Below are 25,243 nucleotides of genomic sequence, written 5' to 3' on the forward strand. Positions count from 1 at the left end.
AAGGCAGACGAGAATTGTATCCGTTAAGTTCCAACCAAACAGTGTTTTTTTTTTCCCTTTTGTTAATTTAGCTCGAGAAAAGAATGAACTCGTCCAGGATTTGTGAAGCATTCAGTTTTTTTTCTGTTTACAATACGAAATGAAGCCTCCCGCACTAACTTATAAAACATTCGCTAACATTGATTGAGTGGCAAAGCTTCGCGGAAGCGTCCAAGATCCATTTTTTCCGGTAAAGTAATTAAAACTAGTAATATTTCATTTGTCGCTTTTAACGCTCAAAGTTTATAAATAACTTGCGTTATTACAATCACACGTTTGAGACGCTATATAACTAGCCTACAGCTCGCGAAAAAGGGTAAATTAATACGTCTTCGCTCTATCTCACTCCTGACCTCTCGAAAGGTAAGTGTTAAAGCAAGTTTGTTAGAAGTGTACGAACGGAGAGTTGATACGCGTAGTCTTTATGAAGCGAGTTAACTTTCACATAAACAAGCTTTTAGAAGTGTGCTTTAACCAACGATAGAATCAGTTAGTTCAGCTAAGAAGTGTTTTATCGCAGCGTTATTAATTTAATTCACAATGGGATTTGATGGTCAGAATGAAAAAACGAAAATCTTTAAATTTTTCATAAAATAACTGTCATATATATATTCACCTCATCTCTGTGGCTCTAGGCCACAAAGATGAGGTGAAAAAATTATTAATAACAGCTCAAATTGGAGGATAATGAAAAAATAACAAAAAAGAAGAAGAAAAGAAAAATTACAAGTTATTTTATTTGGTCATAATCTATATCCAAATATTTTTTTTTAAGGTCTTGATATTACCATGACATTTTATTTTGCATAATACGTATCAGGCAAAAATATCTTGTACTAAGGTTAAATAACGAAAAGCTCAAAGAAAGTAAAGAGCTTAATTTTTTCACTGAATAATGCTCCTTTGAAAAATTTTCAAATTTCTCTTCTTACACCATAATCCTATGGCTGTAATATGCCAGTCATAATATTAATGATTGACAAATTGCAGCAAGGTACACTGCTATGACGCGATAAGACGTATTTGATTCATAAAATTGGCTATCACTTCTTGGACGAAGTGTAAATTTGGTATAAGCCTTGGAGAGTCATCTGAACCCTGGAGCACCTTTTTTATGCTATTTTGATTCATACTATTAATATGAGCCACGCAGGCTAAGCTATTACACATTTCGATATTTGTTTTCTTTGCCAAAATAGATGTTGCAAGTACTTCGATTGACAGTTCTTCGCTGTGTGAAAATATATAGATGTTCATGTGAAGATATCTCAGAATCACCGAAACCTAAGAAGGAGCCGTAAAATTGTGTGCTGTTAACTATACATGTATATGTAATTTAGCTCAGCTAAAAAAAGACAAAACAGCGGATGTTTTAGGACTAAGTTTACGCAGAGAAAAATTTTAAATTACCATTAAAATGTATCCAAAACCATATGGCGGCCTGTTTACATTTTGGTTGTCTGGAGCTGAACTTTTTCATAAATCCATCTTTTTCGGTAAAACAAAGACAAGTAAACGAACGAGTCAAGGATTATTTCTCCATTGCTTATATTGAATTTCTACTAAACGCCGCGATTTTAAACGATGTATACCGTTTCACGATGTCAATTTGATCCAGGAACTAGTACAATTGATTCATATCAGTGGTCCTTTGCCAATGAATGTAATTGCTTAGAATATATGTGAAATTTGTGGTGAAAATTTGTTTGAATATTGTGGGAAATTTCATTTCCACAATTCATTAATTTCTTCGAATATATGTGATGATGAAATGCAAATGACTTTTTTCAAGTGTATCTCCTGAGTGAACTGAGTGAGCCATCTAACGACAGAGAGGTAGAACTGCGTGAATACACTCCTCTCTTTGCTACTTTATCCTTATACTTTTAATCGTTATACAGTAAGGTACATACCGGCTCTGTGATTGGTGAGAGCCAATGATGTATCAAAGATCATTCGGAGCGTGGCACGGCTCACGTCGTACAAAAGTTGTTGTCCTTGCTTCGTCCAACATGGTGAACAGTTTTTAATTGTTTATAATACTTTGGCAGATTTAAAGGGCATGTAAACCCAAAAAACGTTCATTTTCTTTTCACATAGATGTTTAGTAAATATATCAAGTACACCAAAGGTACCATTCGTTTATTCTCAAAAGTCCATTTTCACTTTGTAAAAGCTCTTCCAAATTCGAAACATTCGCCATCTTGAATGGCGCCATCTTTCCTGTGACGTCACGGGTGGACCCTCCAAAGTCTCGTTTTATAATCGCGTGAGGCACGAAGGAGTCTTTTCTACAGCCGTTGTTTGCTGGTCTCGTCATGATTTTTTTACTTACATTTTGCTTCAATATATTCAATTTTTTCGTAATGGTAAAGCGTTGTGTCGTCCAGTTTTGTACTGATTCAAACAAAACTGGGCATACAATGCAAATATTTCCAAATGACGCAAATTTGAAGCGACAATTTGTGAAATTTGTTCAAGTGAAATAGCCGATTTCGTCGAGCCGTTCGAACGTTCTGTTGTTTGTAGCAGTCATTTTTCTTCCTGATGCTGTACCGACGATTCAGGCCTCACCAGAAGCAAATTATTCGGAAGTATAAAAACGACCCATACAGTCGGCAGACGACGAGGATTCGAAAGTGGCCGACCGAACTGAGAAAGAAGTTGAGCTCTTCAAAAGTTAGAGGTCAACAGAGAAAGAACAAAATCGATTTACACGAAAACGTTTCGTTAATTAAACAACAAAAGCTATTGGTTCTCTAAAAACATCTTTTTTCTCATTTAATGAAAGATTATAGGGAAGCCAGTTGTTCGGGAGCCAGCGCTGAGCCCGTAAAAGACACTGACATGTCTGAACCTTCGCCTGAATTCGAAACACGTATCAAAGAAAGAGAATTCGTTGATATCAGTGTGTAATAACGTGATCCGGAATTTTGTCGGTTCGATACAAAGAATTCTATGCAGGATCCCATAATCAACCCTTATGTTCTATAAGAAAATCCAAGCCAGCCCCGCTTGGTGCTTCCTTTGAGAAACCCTGCAGAGAAACAGCAGAAGAATTTGTGTCACGGTTTTCACAGCAGTGAAAATACATTCAAAGGTCAGTAGGACAAAATTCATCATTTTGAGTACAACTTAAAAGATCCTGATTTCAGCTTGCAAAACTATCTTTTCAATATTTCAAATCGAAGCAAACACAAACAGGGTGGGATAATTATGAAGGCCACAAAAGGAAATGTACATGATACAACTTGTTTATCGATGGAAATGCTTCTGAGATGAAGGATATTGTTTACCGCACAAGATAGCACAGCGACCCTAAAGTGTTTGCCGAGATATCCCCAACACCAACGAACAAGCTATCTGTAGGCAATTTAGCGAAATTTCCTGCCAGGAAAGAAGCGAAAAACAACTAGCTCTAGTACTGTATTATTAAATCAATGGCAGAAACAACTCAAGTAAATCGATCTCAAAATGTAACAAAACAGATGAAACAGAAAATATTAGCTTAGTCGTTTCCGGTGTGATTATCTGTGCTTTGCTGCTGCCTGTACGCGTAATTGGCCGTCTCCAGCACCCAGAAATCAAGGCAAATTGACTGAAAACCTGGATGCTCAGTGATACAACTTATCTGGGTTTCAGGCCATTTTGCCACAATTGCCCGATTTCCGTACAACAATCACTTTCATGAGTTGTCGGCATTGGTTGACAAGTTCCACACTCGCACCTTTGATAATTTTATATAAAACACTCTCAGAAGCTCAAGTTTAAAAAAATTCGTTGGATTCCTTTTGATTGTACCCTCGCTTTATTGCATTTTCATGTTAAATACAAATAAATCACAAAGTAAATTAAATACCAGTCTGAGTTTCCGAGACGGTCGCATCGCTGTCGACATGTTCTGTACTGTCTTCGTGCGGATCGCTTCGGTGAACCCTACGCGGCTCATATTGTTAAGGACGTGGCCCAGACTCTCCTGAAGATTCTGGATTATCCCCAGCGCTGTCATTTACTAAGCTTAAGACATTCGAGTCGTTATCTTCTGAAAAAACATCTTCAGAACTACCGCTACTTACACGAACTCCCATACCAGTTCTACTGGGGAATATGTGTTGCGCAATATTTTGGTTCCACCGCTTACGTCACGACTTCTCGCTATTGTTTTTACCGGAAATGGAATTTCAGTTGAAAATGCCGATTTTCTCCTAAAATAAGTCGAATTGGACAAAACTAATTTCAAATTCGTTTTCTACGCCACTTTTTACATAGTATAAGAAAAACATGTATTTTTGGGTTTACATGCCCTTTAAGGCTTGATGTGAGAAAATCAGTGACACCACATCTTGATAATAACGTATGACAATTAAGAGACCATCGGCTGAATGAAATTTTCATTTTCATAATATAAAGTCCCCCAGCCTCTCTATCAATAACCACGTCGAAAACGATAGGCCTATAGAGGCCACTTAGAAAATCTTTAAGTCAACGATAGCTTTCATCGGCATAAGAAGTGATCATCTGTACAAATTAATTTACTTCTCCGCCTAATTTCGTTAATTCATAACTGCTCGATCCCCATTTTAATTTTAGGCAGGCCCTAAAGCAATTTTAAGACAGGTATAACCTGATCCAAGAACTTTGAGTGATATGAAAAATCTTAATGAAATATAATCAAATGCATAGTATGTCCCACTTATACTAGGAAATGTCACGTCGTGAGGCATCAAGAATGCACAATTAGAATGTTATTAAAAAAAAATTTTAGTGGAAAAAAACCGTTAAAAACACAAAACTAATGTGCTTTGTTCTTATAAAGGGTTGATCTAAATATGCGAAACAAAACAAAATCCTCAAACTAGAATATTGTGAAAACTCGAGCTCGGCAATTTGTGCTTTTTTTTGACACTCGGTGTTATTGAAAACGGACGTTTGAGCGCTGAAGCGAACTTCGCGCAGAAAAAAAATTATTTTGCAATATTTGAAAAAACCGAGGCGGTTTCGATTACTTTTACACAAGGAAAGATTCCTGGGATCATCGATTTTTCGACCCGAAACGCACCGGATCGCTCTGAGAGAGACAGCGTCTGGATACACTGGATAGCGATGAACCCGTTAGATAGATAGCGTTATCGGCCCTCTGAACAACTGGATCCTGGTAGACAATACTGCATTATACATATGAAAACAAAAGCAATGTCACGGAAACGGATGACTTACACCCACACAAAGACCAAACATTTGTTTCAAGCCTTTCTGTTCACTAAACGATGATCATTTAATAACCACCCCCAAGGATGCTCCATAGCAAATTCTAGTTTTTTCCATATTTCGTTTCCTGTGAGACTGACCGAGACGGAAATTGGAATTTCGGCAATGATATCATTTAGTCATCATTTTAACTGGTTGTGACTTTGTAAACAGTCACCTCGCGACCTGCAATTTCAATTTTTTTTTTGTTTTTTTGTGGGACATTGACTAGTTTTGCAGTTTAAAATTTCCAACCTCTGTATCTCAAAAATACCATGACTCCATAACAAAACATTAAAGGAGCACACAGGACTGTGAAATCTTATTGGCTAACATCTGATCATGAGATGTATGAGATGTTGCATGATCTTACGTACGTATAGTTCTAAAATGCGGAAACACCTGGGTGACAGGCCTGCGCGCAAAAAAAAGGTATGTGACCGCATAAGGAAGGCTTATCATGAACGGGGTGACGTTCGAGTGGGTCGTAGTTGAATTACTTGCGTCCCTGTTTCTGTTGTACAACTCAGTGAACTTTTAACCTCTCTGATAAACATCATAATGAAGTGTGAACGTGTCATCATCTCACGCCCACAAATCAATATGTTAACAGCAGCGACAAAGAACTGAGGTTGTATTAAAAATACCGCTAGTTTCTGATTTTATTCGAGTAACTTCGAAAGTCATAAGAAACTCTATCATAAGAAACTCTATCGATTAAGAACCGACTGGCTCGACCTATGGCGGTCATTAAACTCTTTATAGCTTACTATGGTATGTAAGCCTTAAAATAAATTTGATCGAGCCGTAAGCAACCAAGAAGGATCAAGGGCACTCTGTGATCATTCGATCTTCTTAGGACCAAAAAAAACATTATGTTTGAAAATAATTCTCTCTGTGATACTGATATTGACAAAAGGGCTGTTCTCACTTGCGAAGAGAATGCCGCATTTTAAAATTTAGGTTGCCATTTATTCAGAACTTGATGATTATTAAAGATACTTAAAGTGGCGACTGTACCATAGACCAATATTGGAAAGTCCAAACAAACTTGCGTAAATCAATTTTTAAAAAGGATTACGAAAAACAACTTTCATAATAGGCTAGGGAATGACAAACTCTAAATAACAATATCTGATATTTTGGATTGTCACTTTCCCTTATTTTTATGGATGTTTGGTAATAATTTGCAGTTTGGTCACGAGGATATGGAATATTATAAAGGCTTGTTGTCCACATTCAGTTGAAGAGATTATACAATCATTTGCATTAGAGGTGGAGGATGAGGGAACCTCGTTCAAGTCAATAAATTCGATTACAGCCAGACACATGCTGTCTAGCTGCGTCGCAAATTTTAAGAACACTTCAGCTGACACTTGAAAAAGTTAACATGTAACAATGACCAAGCACGAAATTTCATCCTCTTACCAAAGTCAATATTAAAATATTCGATCGTGTTGCATGTTACAGCAAAGGTACAACGTGCTATTTCGAACAAAAATATTTTCCTTTACAAATGTGGTTTATTTTACTAGGTTTTCATGTTTCATTCGTCTTATAAATGGCAAACTAGACTACAACTAAATGTAAATGCAAATAATTTATTTATTGATAGGTATTCACTAGAAGTATTAACTTCGATTCGTCTATCAGGAAAATTAAACTACACAAATGCAAAGACGTTGGGAGGTTACATTAACTAAATTGAGAACACCACTAGACTTGCACGTCTAATTGATATAGGTCCAAGCCCGAAAGGTAAACTTAAATTGGTTTCCTGCTTTTCATTCTTGCCATGTCATAGAAATAATTTTGAATTATTCTCACAAATTATAGCCGCATGTTGAGTTTCCCAGGCTGATATTGACGAATCACCTTTTCAAAAATGAAACTATATCGTTATAATTGACCTGCCTGATGATCGATTTCACAAGGGATGGTGAAATACGTGTCAATTTTAATTGATTTGAAGGTTGCCAAAGTTTTCTTAATGCCTTCTTCCCTCTCCTTTACACACTTTTATGAAATTTTTCTCTCATTTTTTCTTCTTAAGCTTGGTAAGATATCACCGAAAGGTACTCACTCATCGCTGGTCAAATTTGCATTAAACTGTTGGAAGAAAGTAAAAACATCATAACAAACTCACATTGAAAATATTGGTCATTGTAACCTAATAATGCTGCCTTTACAAAAATCGCTTCCTTTGAGACACACTTGAGTCTATTTTCGGCCTCATTTCATTGTTTTGACTTTCTTTGACGCACTTTCCGATCATGTTTCCTTTCACCTCAAACTTGCGGTTTCGTGCGCATTCAATTTTCTAGTGTTAACCGGGGAAGGAATTGTTCTTTTGACTGACAGCAAGATTTAGATTAAGAGAACAAAGGAGCTTAGTTAAAATGAAATATAATGAGCTACTGCTTCTATCGTAAGTTCTATTGGATGTGTGCTTCATACTCATTTCGTCTCTGAATTTTTCTGTTCTCGTGGTGGATGTTTGCAGTTTTCTACATCATCGTTCAGCCAAATCATGGCAAGGAAAATGATAGTGATTGTCTGCCTCCTTTTGGCTTTTTCAATCGAAGAACTGATGGCGAGGAACATGTTCAGAGATTACAGCGAAATGGTAAGTACTGCAAACGCTAGAATGTTTTTGGTAACCGTCTCGAGTTTATTCCGTGGAAGCTTTAGTCACAAAGATTTAAGAAAAAAAAGGCTCATTTCTCTGTTAAAAATTGCGGTTCTTTCTTTCTGAAATGAAACATTTTAACTTTGCGAATGTAAACGATGGGACGGAAAACATAATACCAAACATTAATTATTTGGAAAATTAGGCGAAAGATTTTCTCAGCAGCTAAAGAATGAATTTATTGGACTTGTAAATTTATGTAACCGGGTCGAGCTAATACAGGGAACAACTACAAACTGCGAAGTAGTCAAAAATAGTACAGACAACTTAAGATCAGGAACTAAAAGTAAGTGTTAGCTGCATGAACGATACTCACTGGACTAGACTTAGACTTATAGGTGACTGGATCCCAGCAAGTCTTCTTACAGCTCAAACAAACTAATTCGGGAATAGAACAGGCATTAGGGCTGATGCTTCTGCCTTTAGGCAATTTCCGCACAAAAGCACCAAGCTTAGCATGTTCGAGGGATTGATAGCGTTTTTCATCAGATTAGAGCATTACGTTTTGTTAACGCTAATCCGCTGGATAACGATTATGCGTAGGATCGTTGGATCTTTCTCGAATCATTAAATTTTCTGTTTCATCACCACTTCAAACGGGTGTTTCACATCCTGTGAAACACCCGTTTTATGCGTGTTTTTCTTCAAGTTTCGCCCTTTCCGCGTGTCCTGCTTGGCCTTCATTGTGTTTCATCGCCAATTCTAGTTGTTAAAACATTTCCTCCTAGCTCTAAACTTTTCTCATTTTCAATTGCGAACGAGAATCATGTGGTTTTCTGCAAAATAAGTTTTATCACAGACTTACAAACTTCAAACGCACTGTCGTCTCTGCTCGAAGCGGGACAAAATACAATGCATTCAAAATGAGTTGTGGCTAAGGTAAGTATCGGCTAGGATATTGCCAAAATACTTAGAAGCACGTGTAATCGAACGGATCTTGTGGCTGAGACGAAAAAACAGTTCCGACTTTCTCAACAACAAAAAACATTTCGACATTTCACCGGTATGCAGTGCGAAGAGCTAATGTTGAGTTAGGAATTCTCCAAATGTTTTAAATAATTGCTCTGCCAGTTTCATATTTTCACATACCCTGAGGTTTCGTACTTCTACGCTACATTTTCAATAGTCATATCAGTGTTTTCTCTTTAACTGGCAGAGCAGTGATAGCCACCATGGAATCTTTACAAACTTCACTCAAATCAATTCTTCCTTCTCTATGTTTCAGCGCAAGTTTGCCAAGCGAGCTTCTGGATGTGACTTGCTGGGAACGCCTTGTGCGCTCTGTGATCCGGGTGATCTGTGTGAGGGCAAACGGCTGGCCTGCTATGGTGACGTGTGTGGCATGGCTTTTTCTAGTTCATACAAAAAGAAACGAAGTGTTCCACTTACTAGGGACATCGAGCAAACTGGTTACCTTACTCAGTAACCTGGCCAAACAGAGGACCTTAACTGTAACGTCACTCAAACAGTATCTGCGTACGTATTCGGGCCTGAATATTAAGCAAACTGATAAAACCGATAATTCATTGTAAGCGCTATTTATGCATTTTGTATTTATGATAAAGGTATGCAAATGTACGTCTCAAATTTCTTAGTATCAGTAAAGAAATAAAGGAAAGTAAAGTCCTCTCAAAGTTAGTATGTCTACTATTTCCGATAGACCAGAGAATACCTTCATAAGGACTTCCTCAAGTATGACGCCCAAAAAAATAATATGCAGCGTCAATTTGGTTTTATTCCAGTTAAGTGCTTATTTAAACAATAGGACACACCCTCCATTGGTTTCCGGCGTAACAGACCACGCAAAATGTTACAAGAACGCGAGGAGAGGTTTCAATGGCCACTGAACTGAATGGCGTGTTTGCTCATATCTTTATTTGGTCATGCATATAAAACGTGAAGCAATTTCCATAACTTCTGGACAATTCTCACTTCTCAAAAAAATTTCTGATCAAAGGGACAAAAAAAAAACAATTCTAAAGCTCGTCGCGTGGCCGGTTCTTACTGATTTTCCCCTTAAAAAGTCTTTGAAAAGATCTACACTTCCATTTTGCACTGTTGATTTGTTCGGGCAGTAGAGCCACGTCATAAACTTGCATGCATGATATACGACCACGAAAGTTAAGTTCATCCTCAATACTCACTCCCATTCTTACAGAATAATTATTGTCCAACGTAATATCGCCAATAAATCTAACATCCTCTAGTTTTCCATTCATCCATAAACTTGTCCGTCCAGTATTCTGACGTTAAATTGCATCGACGAAATTCTACTTGTTTGGTTTGTTGTGCGAGCTTTCCATAACGAGTAATTTATATGCTCCTTTTTTCCTACGAGCAACAAAACAGATAAAAAGTTTCCCAGGTCCAATCATTCAGAAGGCCACGCCCCATCCATCAGTTCTGTAGCCCAATATTAGTCCTCGATGAATTGGTAAAATCCACACCAGTAAAGAGAAGGAAGTATTTGTCTCCAATTTTCCGTCGTTTGGGAACTTGATGTAGCTGTTCGGAGTTCCCAATAACGAAAGAGAATTTTCGCTCTTATTAAAAGGTCCAGGGGCAGGGACAACATTGTTAAGTATTCCAGGTATATTTCCACCAATCACATCTCTCGCTTGATATTTGGCACTGAGTGGGTAAAGAGCAATCGGCTCAGGAAAAGGTGAACAGTTGAAGAAAGGGCATTTATTTCAACACTATAACAGAACCTCCCCTATCCGTTTTGCGTCTAAAATTTGTTCCTAAGCGACCACAGCAAGAAAGGAACATATAGATTTGCATTATTTCAGCCATAATTAATATTATTAATAATATATTTGAGAAGTTATTGAATTGTGCTAGTTGGGTTTTTCCACATCGATCTTTTCTGGGCAGCATGGGATTGTAGAATGGTTTTTTTTACTGTTATTGTCTTTACCCAATGTGGTAAGGGGGCTCCTCGGTAGTATGGCGGTGAGTGTCTCCGCCTGTCACGGGGGAAATCGGGGTTCGATTCCCCGCCGGGAGAAGTATAAAGTAAATCTTTTTTGAAATTTATACATACATTTTGATTCGAATGATAGTGTTGATTGAACACAGTAACAGCATGGACCCACAGATAGTCAGAAATATTCTGAGATAATTTATAGCAGAGCTCGCAGAGCATAGCCCCATAATTATACAAAACAGTAGTAACCCATTTTCCGAAAAAATTTGGATGTACGACCGTACGACCGTACGAACGTATGACCGTACAAGGTGCCACTTTTAACATGCGTGGTCAACTGTACCGCGGGTACGCCAACGCCACGGCTTTGTCCAGTAGTCCAGTGGTCAGTGCACTGGGCTCCGAGTCGGACAACCCGGGTTCTAGTCCTGGCCGGGGCAAGTCGTTGAGACGTGCGAGCGAGCTTGGCTAAGTCTATATATTATTCACATAATATCATACAAGAGCCAGAACATTTTGAAGAATGAGCACTGGTATATTAAAATTTAAACTTATTTAAAACCGCCACAGTTGATAAACCTAGAAGAGGAAGAGGCAAAAATATGTTTTATAGCACCGTTTACTCTGGTCGCAACTGCCCTAAACGAAAAGGAGAAGAAAAATGCGCCCGTGACCCTCAGATTTTAAGTCTGATGCTTTGCCGACTGAGCTGACTAGGTTCACAGACACAAATGGCGGAATGACCGGTACCAATTCCATTCTTTTTTAATTTTCCGAAAGTTTGCTGGAAGCTATAGTTGTTTAATCACCGAAACTTTGTCTCCAAAAACCTTTAAAACGCTGTGTATGGCCTTGACCTTCGATAAAGAACGCTTGTGAACAGTTTGAAACCTCAGTCAATAATTAACATTATAGATTCAAAACAATGCAGGCTCGGACAATAACCTGTTCTAATGGCAAGTTAGTTATACATAACATGTCGGATTTGAATGGATACAAACCTGATAAGGACACGAGTTATGATGAAATTTAAATTAAAATTTGTTTATTATGAAATCGACACGCGTCATGGAAAGAAATGGTGTAATTACAGGGAAGAATCTTGTAAACATAGGCTACTTTTCTTTTCATTTCGAACTAATCATCCACGAACTTCATAAAATTTTTAACTCAGACCTCCTAATCCCCTTGTTAAGAATGATAAATGAGTGTACCCTGCAGTTAGCCTTTATATAATTTTATTAGGTGAATATAAGAGCGATCTTCGCACTAATGAATGTTACTTAAGCAGCGGTGGAAATAAGGCCTGAAAAAAGTCCCGTACAGGACTGAATTTTTTTTCAGGCCCTATTTGTTAAAGTGGTGTTCATTACTGCGAAGATCACTCTCACATTCACTTCTTCATCCACAGTAATCATAGATTACTTTCGTATATTCACAGTCATGATTTTTTATTAGTTAGCTAAAAAACCATTCTAACTGTGGCCCGCCTTTTGTTAGTGGCAAAGAAAGCTGTAAGAAAGTAATACTAGCAAGATTCAAAACAACAGGAATCAAAAAATAACTTGTCAAATGTTTCAAACTTATACCCCCAATGAATGAACTGGCTTTCCATAACAGCAACACCTATGTTGCCGGTTATCATATTTGTGCTTCATAAACGTTGAGTTATACCTGCAGTGTCAACTCTAGACGTAAATTGTTGGTCTGCAATTTTTTTTTTCGGGCAAAACTGTTGAATTCTGAATAAACCGACGTAAGTCAGAACCGATCGGGGTCAGTGGGAAAAGGTCAAATCCAAAGAAAAAGTTTTTTTTTTTTTTACTTTATTTTGAAATAGTCTCCACAATCGCGAACTGAGAGTATCAAACACTTCAACAATTGTTCCACATTTTTTTTTCTCGTTTAGCATTTCGATCTTGTGAACATGGCTGACCTGTTAAGTGCCGTACCAAACTTTAAAATTCAATTAAAATTGTTTATCATAATTTGACGGGTGTATTAAGCCTTTAGGAGCAATCGTTGGTTTAGAAATGTCAAAACAGCTTATTTAGGCTGGTTGCGAACCGGCGGTTTATTGTATCATAGCGTGGTCAGTGGAAAATTGTAGGCAGGGCTAAACAAAAAAATAGAACGTTCTGAATTTCGAGTACTATCTCGAGAAATTTTTAATCATCTTAGAGGACCATGTTAACTTATTTGCACCTCGCGATTCTGCTTCTATTTAGAGCTATTTCCGGTTACAGCTTTGGAAAGGCGAAAACGTATGAAAAGCGGAACCATTATTTCCTCAATGGTTCCTCGCAGAGCTCTGACAGTGTTCAAGGCGAAGTGACTCAATATTTGAAAAAGCATCCTCGGGATTCAAGACTGATCAAACATAACTACTTCTTCCTTGATGGTCAGCCTGCAAAGCCTCCTGGGTGTCTGCCATGCCGTAAGTCTTGGCCTTTTTGTATTGTATGACGCTTTCCACAGTCCCATTTAGTCTGGTAAAGGATGGTTTCGTAGCCTCTTTAGTTAGTAGTGAACTACTAATCGACAGACCGACTGATTGAACGCTGACTAGCCTCGGCATCTGACTGACCGACCTACCGACATATGGATCGGTCGACTCCACGACGGTCTGTCTGTCTGTCTGATCGATTGACTGACTGGCTGATTGATCGATTAATCGATTAATTGATCGATTGATTAATTAATGCGATATTTTTCATTTGCAGCATTGCTGAGAAAGCCTGGTCCATGTAAGTAGAAATAGCTTGTTATTAAGTTATTATTAAAGCTTATTTGACTTAAATCGCTTCTCACGCTGTGCCGATACAATTCTTTTTGCAGTTTGTTATGCTCACATGGACTTAGGATTTGTGATTGAGGCATCGGCCAGCGTGGAAAAACACGGAAAAGGAAACTTCAAAAAGATTCTCGACTTTGTAGAAATTACAATCAGGAAATTTTCAATTTCAAGACGAAAGACACGAGTTGGCGTGGTCACATACGGCGTCAAAACTGATCTGGTTTTTGATTTTGAAAGGTGTTCCCTTGTTTTCTTCTCTGCTTGATAAATGTACATGACTTTTATCCGTTCTTTAGCTCATATTTTCATTTAGGCTATCTTGATAATTACTGCTCAAATGTAATGCAAAAATCGCAATTGAAAGATGACCCTTGAGTTATCACTAAGATAACATTCATACAAATTATGGCCAGAAGTGAAAATGGGTGAAGAGATGTCCAAATGTGAACTTAAATATTGTTAATGATTGTTGATAACGAGGGAACTCAGTTGCCTCAAATGTCCGTCCGATGCCAGACTAGACTACCCCAGAATCCTTAAGTGAATCTACTGGAAAATCTATCCTTCCTTCCTCTACTAAGGCTTCCTAAACTCTGAGTATAAATAAAAAGATCGTCCCTTAAACTTTCAAAGGTTTTTTGATTTCATCATTTCGCTCTATGATTATGGTAAACTTTACTTTTTCCCGCTTTTCTTTCAGCGAGCAGAAGAAATCTGTTTTGGTTCATGCACTGAGAAAAGCCTCTACACAAAAATTAACAAGTTCAAATACTGGTTATGCACTTAGTATGGCAGATTACTATTTGTTCAACAAGAAATGCAACTCCCGCAAGGAAATCCCTAAAGTTCTTATTGTTATTACGGATGGAAGGTATCATATCAGTTTTTTTGTTCTGGACTACACATCTGGTTTTATTTTCACTACTGCTAAAGTAGTGTTAATTACTGCGAAGATCGCTTCCATATTCCCTGTTCACACTAGTTTAGTAAGCCTGTAATTTTCAAATTTTTTAAACTGTTCTCAACTTGAAAAAGCTTGAAAAAATTTTTTATCACGACCATAAGTGAGGTCTGAAATTCCGTGCTTGCATCTTGAAAGACGAAACACTAAAAGAAAACATTATGACACCACAGGTCAACTGACGACGTCACCCAACCTGCATACAAAATCAAACAATGTGGTGTACGAATCTACGGCGTGGGAGTTGGATACCACTTTAGTATCAAACAACTAGAAGCAATGTCCTCTAGGCCTGTCGGTGAAAATGTTTTCATTGGTCCGTTTAACAAGTTACAGTATATCAGAGATGATCTGGTGAAAAGTGTGTGCTATGGTGAGTGGCAAAAACACCGGATACTTAAGCCTTTCACTTCAAAGATCTGGAACTTAATCCTCCTAATCACCATATATCCCTTTGTTGGCCATTCAGGACAATTTGACAAAGTGAAATATCCCTAATTGTAAGGAGACGTTGAAAGCTGATCGGTTCTTTGGGTTGAGAGTCAATAGAATTGCAGAAACACGCATGTTTTAGCGACTCCTTGAGCTGTGAATTAAAAAAAGGGTTATGTTTAACACGACACCTTTTAAATGTATTTTCTTACATAAACTTCTTAAAGCTGTTCTTTTTTTTTGTTCCACTGTATTCCTTTTCGATAAAAGTACTTGATGAAGATGAAAGAAAGACTTTATGGTCACACGTACACTTGATGTCATCTGGTGAAGTGAAGTGTTTTCACCCTTCCAATTTTCAATCTTTAATTTCTTAGCTTATTTCTATCTCCTCCTTCATTTTTAAAGGTGTTGGTGGTTTCTTAAAGAAACCTGGACACAAACAGTGCCTCTGCAACAAGGGAAGGAAAAAGCCCAGTGAGTAACCATATATTAACTAAATGAAATTCCAAGAGAAGTAAGTGAATTCTTAGTCGGATCAGTTACGTAACTTTCGTTTGGGTTTGATTTTAAAATTTACCTGGTTGTCGCCGATCATGTTCCTCATTTATACAATTAAGAATTAACATCTGATCGATATCTTTGTTCGATTGATCATTTTTCGTGACAATACGTTTACGTTTTTTTGTCAAAATTGTTTTGGTATATACTTAAATAATTTTGACTTTTTTTCAATTTCACAGTTTGAAACTCCAGTCAGGTAAAATCAAAGGATGATGGTGGCCCTAATGATTCGTAAAGCTCCGTTATTCAAATGAAGATGATAGCATTTTTCCGACACCCAAAGTTGTAATAAAAGTAAAATAATTACGTTTAATTTGGCGCTTTTTATTTATCGTGTTTTACCTATTAAAACAAAGTTAAAACGAAAGATGAATATGTGAACAGAAGATGAGCTGAGATAATGTTATGAGCGATCTACGATTATAGAAAGTCCCCTGCATAACTTCTCCATAGCTTTTCACTTCGTCATGCAAGAGCGAGGAAATTACAGGCGTATAAATATTCCTACAAACGACGCATACAGTCCAATTGAACGAACAGCTGCGAGAATGATGCATACACTGTCGTTTTCGCGCTCAAAACAAACAGCTGTTCACCAGTCTCGTTGCTATATAGAATTTGAGACAAATAAGGCAGCATGCTCGGCTTTATTAAAGTGGTTTATCATGAAACTCAAGTTACAAAATGACGTAGTGGGTGGTTGGAAGTGAATATAATTTTCGAGCTTTTATCATAGGCTTCAAGTCTCTTAGTGGAGACTTGAAAAAAAAAAAAAGACATGTGGACGTCATATTCAACAGCATCATACGCATTCCGCTAGAGGGTGCATCGCGAGATGAAGACTCTTTAAATTGTTTTAGTGTAGCCTATAAGCCGTTATCAATCGATTCATGATGATAATATAAGGCAGTATGGTGATATTAAATGGGTCTTTAAAAGTCAAGAGTCTGACTGCCTGGTCTTCTTTAAACTTTTAACCAATTAAAATACATAAATTGAATTCTTAGAGCTGTACTGAAATTATGAGAAATGCAAATTGAGGAATATGTGCCTCATTTAACACGAGTCATAGCAATTTTCTACCCTCAGAAACAGGGAATTTTCAGCAGAGAGCCCATGATCCACGGTTAAGTGCGTTTGAATAACGAGACATCTTTCGATTGAATACTACGATCTTGTTTAGGCGATAACTGAATCAGAAGATTCTCGAATATTCTTCCAGGAGGGGGCCAAAATTGCTCTCTTTCTTTTTACTGATAAAGAGACTTAAGACATTTCAAACGGTTACCCGCCCTTCACTCTAAACGTGTCTGCTTGTTTACGCTCACAAACACCATAACATGGGGAACAAAAGAACAAACAGTTACACCTAAGAAAACCATCGCTGACGCAAAGATGGCAGCTTGCAATTGTTTTAAGCGAGAATTTTTCACCTTCTGTGTTGATTGTTATTTTGTAGCTTTCGTAAAAATATGGATCACCACGTTTGCAAACGTTTATTTTTCTTTTCGCAAAAAAGAAAAAAATAAATAGTTTGTTTGGACTAAACTTAGCTGGTTGTTTATCATAACCGACCTTTCGTGAGATAGTTTTGAGCAAGTACCAGGTACTGCGCGCTTAGTAGATATTGAGCGATAAATTGTGAAAAACCGCTCTTTCATAAATAAGAAGGAGGACGTCTCCTTTGTTTATACGAAATTGCTTTTTTTTTTCTCTCTCTTCCCCAGAGAGATGGATTAGGATTACGAACGGTAAGCAGTTGAGACGAGGTGAGTTTGCTTGATCTTCTGATCCTTGAGACACTAGAAATGAAAGATTCCAATAACTAAAAAGGTTTGGTTCACGAATTTCATGCAAATGTTTAGCTTTAGTTAAGATGTCCGCTGGATGCGGATATCTTCCATGAAATTTTAGAGTGACTAGACAACATTTTTATTCTCATGGTGACTAATCATAGAGATGCTTCTCCAGTTCACATCGCTTAAGAGTTTATCTTTTATTCGCACGCTCAAAGGGGAAAAAGGTTAATCTTACGATTTTGTATTAGTCGAGTTTTTAAAAATTAATCGAATGGTAATAAAATCAAAGGCTACCCTATAAAGTAATTCGATTGAAAGTAGCAATTAAGAACTGAGGATAACAAATAGGTTTCAGCGACAATTTCGTCTTGTTTTCTTCCTATCGATTTTGAGTAACATCTTAATAAGATTCTTTTAACAACTTTATTGTTTTTGATAATTATATTCAGTTGCAAACTTCACTCGTTACAAGTAAGAAGTTTACTTCCACCCAAAAGCTTATTTCAATTTTTCTGAAATCTGATCAAAAGAATGAAGTTTTGATAATTCAGTTAATTTTATACCACTGATTAGGATTTGCGATATTTAGCAAAAGAGCATTCAATGATCTTCTATGTTACTTGCTGAGGTCCAAGTTATTTTTGTTGTTTCAATTTAAATCCAACCGCTTAAATTAGTGAAATAGAGAATTCTAGTTCTTGACCTGAAATAATTTTTAAAATAACCGTCTTACGGAAATATTCGCTGCTTGGTCATTGTGGGAAAACTATCATCTTTTTCAATTTTTACTTTAAATTCAAATGTAGCTAAGGCTATCGCAACCATGACCAGACTAAGATTTATCAAAGCTGGCCTATTCGCAGACAAAACACTATTTTTTATAACATTCTTTTCATACGAAGTCACTTAAATCGACCTAACTATTAATCCATGCTTCACAGAAAAGCATGGTAACTTTCTGGAGGCTACTGACCCTTAAAACCAGCATTTCAGTCAGAAGAAAGTTTGAAAAAAATTTACAACAAACAAGTCATACTTTAACGAAGGGGAGAAGTGTTCTCTTATTCTTGATGACCGTACTTCCAGATCAACCAAGCTTTTCTAAGCTTTTTTAACAGAATCAAAAAGTTGTTCTCTGGTTTAATAAATGAATACGGAAATCTGCTGTATTATTGCATTATTTGAAAAGATCCTGCCAAATATTTACCGACAGGCGAGGATGCTCAGCTCTTCGCTGTTAAGAGCTATCCTGTTCCTGCTAGTTGCTAGCCATGTGCCTGCCAAGAAAAATAACACATCTACCTTAAATCAAGAAAGGAAAAATGTAACGAATGAAAAACGTCAAAATATAGGTAAGTACACCACCTATAAACCCACCCATAAGCTTTTGGTAAACACCTAACACTGAGCAAATGCCTTTTCACAGTTTTTTATTTTGGCTTTTTTAAAAAATTGACCGTGAGTGATGCCAAAGGTGTAATTAAAAGCAGATACATTGTAAACCTATGAATTCATATACTTTCATTTTGAGCATATTTCATTTTCCCTCAGTGATAGGTTACTGTAATTGGTTTCTTTACCTTGCGTATTGTAAAGCATTTTATACATGACCCTCTGTCTCAGAAACGAAAAGTAATCTCATCTACACTTTGACTGTAATAAACTGATTAACTGATAGATTGATTGATTGAAAGATACATTGATAACTTCAGCAGAACGTTGCATCACCCAAGAAATGTAGTTACGTAACAAAATCGACACTCTTTGCATAAAACATACTGTAATGGTGTTAATTTCCATATAGTTGTTACTATGCTGCGTTAACGATATAGTTCTTGTTACAGCTTATAGTTATCCAAATGTTGCAATTCCCTATGGCGCGGATGGTCTCCCTTGCTGTCCAATCAACACTTTTTGTACAGGTGTGCTTTGTTTTGTTTTGTTTTTTTTTTTTTGCCTAAAAATGAAAACTATTCCCTTAAGTTACTGTTCCTCATCGAATTATGCATCTTCCTGACAAATAAACGAAGCAGCTCTGATAACTAAATGACATTTAATGTTAACTGTGTAACTTTATGAGTACCTGTATGTGTGAGCGCGAGATAAATTACGCCGCCTATACGGCGTAATTTGTTTATGAACCTTATAAGCATACAAATCGATGAACGACTTTCTGTTGAGGGTTACACATACCGTCTACGATTATGGGCCAAGTAACTTGAACACTTAGTTATTACTTCCATCTCAAGAATTTCTTTTGGACCAAATCGGATGCAAATTGCCTCAAATTTCCCTTATTTACTCAGAGTTTTCCTTGACTCTCACTTATGACATATGCTCAACATACTTCCTTATTCCTTAAGATAACTGACATACTTTATTTTTCCGCAGACAAACCGCCCTGTCCGCCAAGGGAGATGCCGGAGATATCCAACGCCCCTCAGCTGGATGCAGGGCTATCATTCAACATGGTACCAGGTGGTATTCAGGAGCCAACAGCCCCACCTCAACCAGCGTCAGTGTTATCTGTTCCATTTCAGGATCAACTAGCAAAGCCAACACAGCCGCAAATTCCACTGCATGCTAAACACTCTAAGAAAGATAAGGAAAAGCTGGAATTACAACCCAACAGAGATCAAGTGTATCACATCAGAGGAAGAAGTAAGAGCACATGGATGTTGTTATTGCTGTGCATGTTGTTAAGGTTTTCGACGTAATGTTTCTATTCAAGATATCTGCGATTTGTAACACGTTTTTTGGTTGGCCGAAAATTAAAACAGACTTGCCAAAATTGTACCTGTTTGAAAAAACCATTTCATTTGTGCTGTTCGAATTTTAACAGTACTTCTGAGCTGATCAAGAAAATAGTGTGGCCTAAAAGAGATACAGGGCAGCAAACACTCGTTGCTTGTTCAAAAAACAACCGGGTCCAAACTTGCACGAGACGCAGAAAAGATAACTGTACAACTCTAAACACAAACACATACACAAACAATTAAACACAATACCAACAAAGAAACTGAGACTTAATGCACCGAAAATAAAATTAGCAGAATTTGATACACAACTATGTGTTGCGTGACAGCTCGTAAAAGCTTTCCGTCGTCGAAAAAATAAGGATAAAAATTTTCTTATCATTTGTTCCTCTATTGATTTGCTTCATTTCGTAACCCAGGTTTTAAAAGTCTCGGTTGCTGGAAGGATACCTGGGACAGGGCTATTCCCTTAATGGAAAAGAAACATGCCATGCTGTTTGAACCTGACTACAAAAAGAGAACCAACGCGCTCATGAAATGTGCCGAGGCTGCACTGGACAACAGCTTTATCATTTTCTCTCTTCAAAATGGAGGGCAGTGTTTCTCTGGCAAAGATGCTGATAAGACGTTTATGAAATATGGTGTCAGTGATTCCTGCAAAGGTGAGGATAAAATTTTGCTACCAAGATAAATAAGGTAATCTGCAATTATGATAGATGCAACAAAATACCAAATTAAATCAAGATCAATTCAAATTGATTTATCTCATTCAGACCAGACTCTCATCGCCCAGCAATGCGGCAATTCAGTTATAACAGAAGAATATCAACTGATACTCTCTTGGCCATAAATCTCAGATGACATCAAGCGACTGTTCAAACCTCAAAATCATGGCACACGAGCTAAACCTATGACATTTTGACGTAAAAATGAACAGAAAGAGGGGAAAGGAGGGAGAAAAAGTACAAAATTGCCTACGAGCCCTACTTTGTTAGAGGACAGTTTTTTTTTCTTTTTTTTTTTGTCGTCAACAATATTTCTGCCTTGGCTTATCTTTATTTTCCTACTAGACAGATCCTTAAAACTCTTCTAAGGCCTTGGCTTAGCAAATATAAGACCTCAGCCGAGCGTCTGTTCTCAAATAGATCAGAAACAAAGACCGATACCAAAACGTGCATTATTAGGTAATCTGTATACCATCAGAAATCCACTGAATAAACGCTTATGCTAGTTGATCGAAGTGTAGATAAAACTTAATTCCCTTGTCGTCGCTTTACTTTCATTGTTGTTTTTATTACTCCAAGAGAAAATATTGGGGGTCTTTTTAATTTCTGTTGATTTCTCTTATAATTATTAATATTATTGTTTTTATTATTATTATTATTATTATTATTATTAGTATTATTATTATTATTATTATTATTGCTATTGTCTCCATTATAAGTCTTTTTCGTTTTGTTTTTTTTTCCCTGCTGTTTGCAGATGGCATTTAACATTCATTTCTTGATGATCACTTGTCACAAGTCTTGGTCGGTCTGCCTCTGTTGTTTTCGCTAATTAGTAAACTTCTTCATTTTTCTTCCTTTAGCTGATGGAGAAGGAGGGCCTTGGGGTAATGAAGTTTACCAGTGAGTATTTTTTCCATAAAGATATCCTCACTTGTCAGTACTAACAAGGTTAGGGAGGGATTAAAAAGAAAACGTGTTAAAGCACAAAGAAAAGTCATGTTTTTTTTTTTTTATGCTACTCTTTGGATCTCGTCGATTTACAAAAATTCTTCTTGTTGCGATAGGTATTTGAATACCAACACTTCCATTCCTAAGAAGAGCGACGAAACAGAGGGCGGTATTTCTAAGGAAAGCATCGCTCAAGCAAATCCTACTCCCACAGCACCTCCGACAGCTGCAGTTACACAAGCGGTGCATCTAACGACTTCACCCACTGCGCACAAAGCTGAAGTGAACGATTCCTCAGAGATCAACCCCTGGGCGGAGCGGTCGAAAGAATCCATCGACAGCGCGAGAAAACCAGACTTGAAGCCTTTTAAAGATGAAGTAGAAGAAGACGCCGTTGTAGCAGAGAACGAAGCAGACAAGCAAGCTTTGCTGAAAGAAATTCCAGCAGCGAACAAAACAGAAGCAGCTGTCGACGAAGAGAGTAACGATGCCATAGATGAGGACATTCCCTCTCAAACAGAAGTTTTCAACGTAAGCCCGCCGAGACCGAAACTTGTTACGCCGTTCAGAGGAAGATGCCCAGTTTGCCGTGAGTACTGAAGCACCTGCGAGCACACCCTTGTTATTAGCGCTTGGGCACGAGTGTTTCTTTGCCTTAGGGAAAGAATGGGGCCTTCGGAAAAAAAGAGCCAGCAGAAGTTTCTGCAAAGGGCTAGCGGGAGAAAAAACGTTCGTTCTGCCATACTGCGCTAACAATAGGGGCTTGCTAACTTATTTAAGATCTATAAGTAAATGTGGTAAACTACAAGAGGAACAATTATGTGCCGTGAGTGAAGGATGATTTTTCGTTTTTCTGTTAAATTAGATTCAATAGTGGCAGATCATTTGGCAAGAATTTCTTTCATGATGTCAGTTTTTGTTTTATCCTTCTTTCGATATTTTAATTTATGAAATAACCCAGCAGAAGCAAACGATGCCTAGGATTACACGGTATACTATATGTCACATACATAGTATACGTTTCGTGCGTAACGGCTGACTGTCACGCTCGTGTCGCGCATTTTTTGCCTCTTCTGCTCTGTAAACAACAATGTTCCTAAGTTTATCGACGATACGATCAACCGTTTTGTTTCGACCCAAATTTATCTCAGTATTCAAGATGTATTCTTCAAGAATAGCTCTGAAAAACTGCAGGTATTTTCGTTTGTTCATGTCGATGTTGTTGACATTGCGGATCGATTGAGCTTGTGTAACCTTTGTGAATCGTTTATTCAAGTTGTTTGATTGAATTATCTGATGGTCCGCTCGATACTTCCTTGAAATGAAATTAATATGCCATTTATTATATAGGAAATCTGGTATCTGAAGGAGCGATTTTGTAAGATTATTGTGAAATTAGAATTGTTCACAATGGCGACTCGTTTGTTTCTGAACTGCCGTGCTGTGTTGTCGCGCACGTTCTAAGCATATTATTACAATTTTGGGGTTTTCATGAATTAGCTTATGCTTCAAAGTCATGTACTACAGGTTATCGAAAGTCAAACGACTAAGACCCCGTGTTTTTTTATATATATATTTTTAATTACACTCGTTTGTCTCTCTCTCTCTCTTAAGCAAATATAGTTACGACCTTCAGTAACGCAATCTTTCAGTGTTTGTTACGCATGACGGATTAGCTTTAAAAATTTTTCCACACCGGTTTGAACGAAGTATGATAGCTTTGCTTTGTAGAAAGAAGTTAAACCTGTACATGTATTATCATTTGAATCACTGTAGATGATATGTATACTGTTATTTCTAATCCAGATTGACACCCATGTCACGAAAAGTATGAGAGAGAACGTTAGATTGCAGTTTACATTTTAACCACCGTGTTAATATCATTAGTTTTTTTTCCAACCTTCTCGCGTGTGTAGTGAAATGAGAAAATATAGCAAAGTCTATAATATAGGCCATTCAGCTCCAGAGGTATGAATAGCTTACGGATGTAATGAACATTGCCACAATATGTCAAGTCGTCTGTAATGATCATGCTCCTTAGTCTTGCACTGAATCCGACTCTCACCAAGTACTATTAAACTCTATTTTCTTTCAGCAACCTTAAAGCCAACAGCGCCAATGAGTAAGTAAAATTGTATCATTGTTATATCTTAGCTGACGACTCCCCCTCCCCTCCTCTCCCAAATGTAACTCATTGTAAAGTTCAGCCTGGTTTATATCACTTGTTTTTACTAATATTATTTGTATCCACATATTTTTCCATACCTGGGCAAGATCCCTTAAATTATTTTAAGATTTAATTACTAAAAAATATATATCCCTCAAAGACCCAAACTTTGTTCCTCGTTGGCAACGAAATTGAAGTTCAACAAATTATTAATTAGAAGTGGTCACATTTTATTTGAAAACGGTAGATGAATAAGCCCTAGTTTATCATTACATTTTCTCTGCCAATATGCATCAAACAATTTTATTGCTCTTTTTTCTGTTCCAACAGCATGCAGAACTGCCATAGATCTTGCATTTTTGATCGACGGCTCAGCAAGCGTGGAACGTTATGGCATCGGAAACTTCCGACGGTTGATCGACTTCGTCCGTAATGTTATCCTCGGTTTTTCAGTCTCCCGAACAAACACGCGCGTGGGAGCCATCGTGTTTGGTACCAAGCCGTATAAGCTTTTCGGCTTTAACAGCTACACAAACAACGGCGCTATCTTCAACAGGCTTAACAAGGGGGTCCATTACCCCAAATCAGGGAGTCGTATTGGTAGGGCTTTATTGATGGCGCAAAACCAGATGTTCCGTAAGAACACCAGACGTTCAAGGACCACTAAGGTAGTAGTGGTCATAACCGATGGAAGTTCAATGGATGACGTTGCAGGACCTTCAAACGCTTTAAAGGCCCGTGGTGTAAGGATTTATTGTCTAGGGGTGGGACGGTACATTAATGGTCGTCAGTTAGACATTATGGCTTCTCCTCCACGGAGGAATCACATCTTTACTGCGGACTGGACTCATTTGGGAATCGTAGTTAACGAACTCAGGAACGCAATTTGCTTAGGTGCGTAACTTTTTCTTTTTTTTAAATAAAATGAAATCGTATTATTTCGAATCCTTGGTACTTCAATTCCCTCTCCTAAGTTTTTACGGACTTGGATCTATGACTGTGAATATCTACAATTTCACACAGGATATGAAAATCTTTTAAATACAAAGAAATGGGAAATGAAATGATCTAAAATTGATATTAATTTCCATAGCACTTACTCGAGGTTATGTGGGTGTATAGGTGATTTTTGTGAGAAGCAGCCATTTAAGCGAAAAATCTGAACACAGAAAAGGTGTACTTTAATA

At 37.4% G+C, this 25,243-nt stretch overlaps 2 protein-coding genes, 1 long non-coding RNA gene and 1 pseudogene across 3 annotated transcripts in view; 3 read left to right on the forward strand and 1 right to left on the reverse strand.

Annotated features, from left to right (window-relative positions):
* Positions 1–256: 256 nt before the first annotated feature.
* On the forward strand, positions 257–9,609 carry LOC136279118 (uncharacterized). Its single transcript, XR_010716731.1, has 3 exons — positions 257–402; positions 7,790–7,912; positions 9,201–9,609. It is a non-coding gene; the product is annotated as an uncharacterized lncRNA (long non-coding RNA).
* A 342-nt stretch (positions 9,610–9,951) lies between these two features.
* Positions 9,952–10,638, reverse strand: LOC131792719 (uncharacterized; annotated as a pseudogene).
* Positions 10,639–13,091: 2,453 nt separating this feature from the next.
* On the forward strand, positions 13,092–15,931 carry LOC131792735 (vitrin-like). Its single transcript, XM_059110146.2, has 7 exons — positions 13,092–13,341; positions 13,628–13,651; positions 13,743–13,938; positions 14,402–14,572; positions 14,836–15,035; positions 15,503–15,571; positions 15,838–15,931. Exons 1-7 carry the CDS (start codon positions 13,092–13,094, stop codon positions 15,840–15,842), a joined length of 915 nt encoding a protein of 304 aa, XP_058966129.2. The 3' UTR covers positions 15,843–15,931.
* Positions 15,932–18,676: 2,745 nt separating this feature from the next.
* LOC131792717 (uncharacterized) overlaps positions 18,677–25,243 on the forward strand; it is a 93,015-nt gene continuing 86,448 nt past the window's right edge. Inside the window, exons 1-8 of the mRNA XM_066162338.1 lie at positions 18,677–18,809; positions 19,302–19,379; positions 19,849–20,118; positions 20,633–20,875; positions 21,802–21,841; positions 22,006–22,478; positions 23,985–24,011; positions 24,387–24,950. Coding sequence (XP_066018435.1) covers positions 18,677–18,809; positions 19,302–19,379; positions 19,849–20,118; positions 20,633–20,875; positions 21,802–21,841; positions 22,006–22,478; positions 23,985–24,011; positions 24,387–24,950 — 1,828 coding nt within the window. The remainder of the gene's footprint in view (positions 18,810–19,301; positions 19,380–19,848; positions 20,119–20,632; positions 20,876–21,801; positions 21,842–22,005; positions 22,479–23,984; positions 24,012–24,386; positions 24,951–25,243) is intronic.

This window comes from Pocillopora verrucosa, chromosome 2, assembly GCF_036669915.1.
Source record: "Pocillopora verrucosa isolate sample1 chromosome 2, ASM3666991v2, whole genome shotgun sequence".
Lineage (NCBI taxonomy): Eukaryota > Metazoa > Cnidaria > Anthozoa > Scleractinia > Pocilloporidae > Pocillopora > Pocillopora verrucosa.

What these genes read in the sequence shown, in the direction of transcription:
- LOC131792735 (XM_059110146.2), top strand. Translation starts at nt 13,092, where the DNA reads ATGTTAACTTATTTGCACCTCGCGATTCTGCTTCTATTTAGAGCTATT. An exon ending in CTGGTTTTTGATTTTGAAAG is followed by an intron (nt 13,939 to 14,401) that starts GTGTTCCCTTGT and finishes CTTTTCTTTCAG; the next exon opens with CGAGCAGAAGAAATCTGTTT. An exon ending in GGTGAAAAGTGTGTGCTATG is followed by an intron (nt 15,036 to 15,502) that starts GTGAGTGGCAAA and finishes TCATTTTTAAAG; the next exon opens with GTGTTGGTGGTTTCTTAAAG.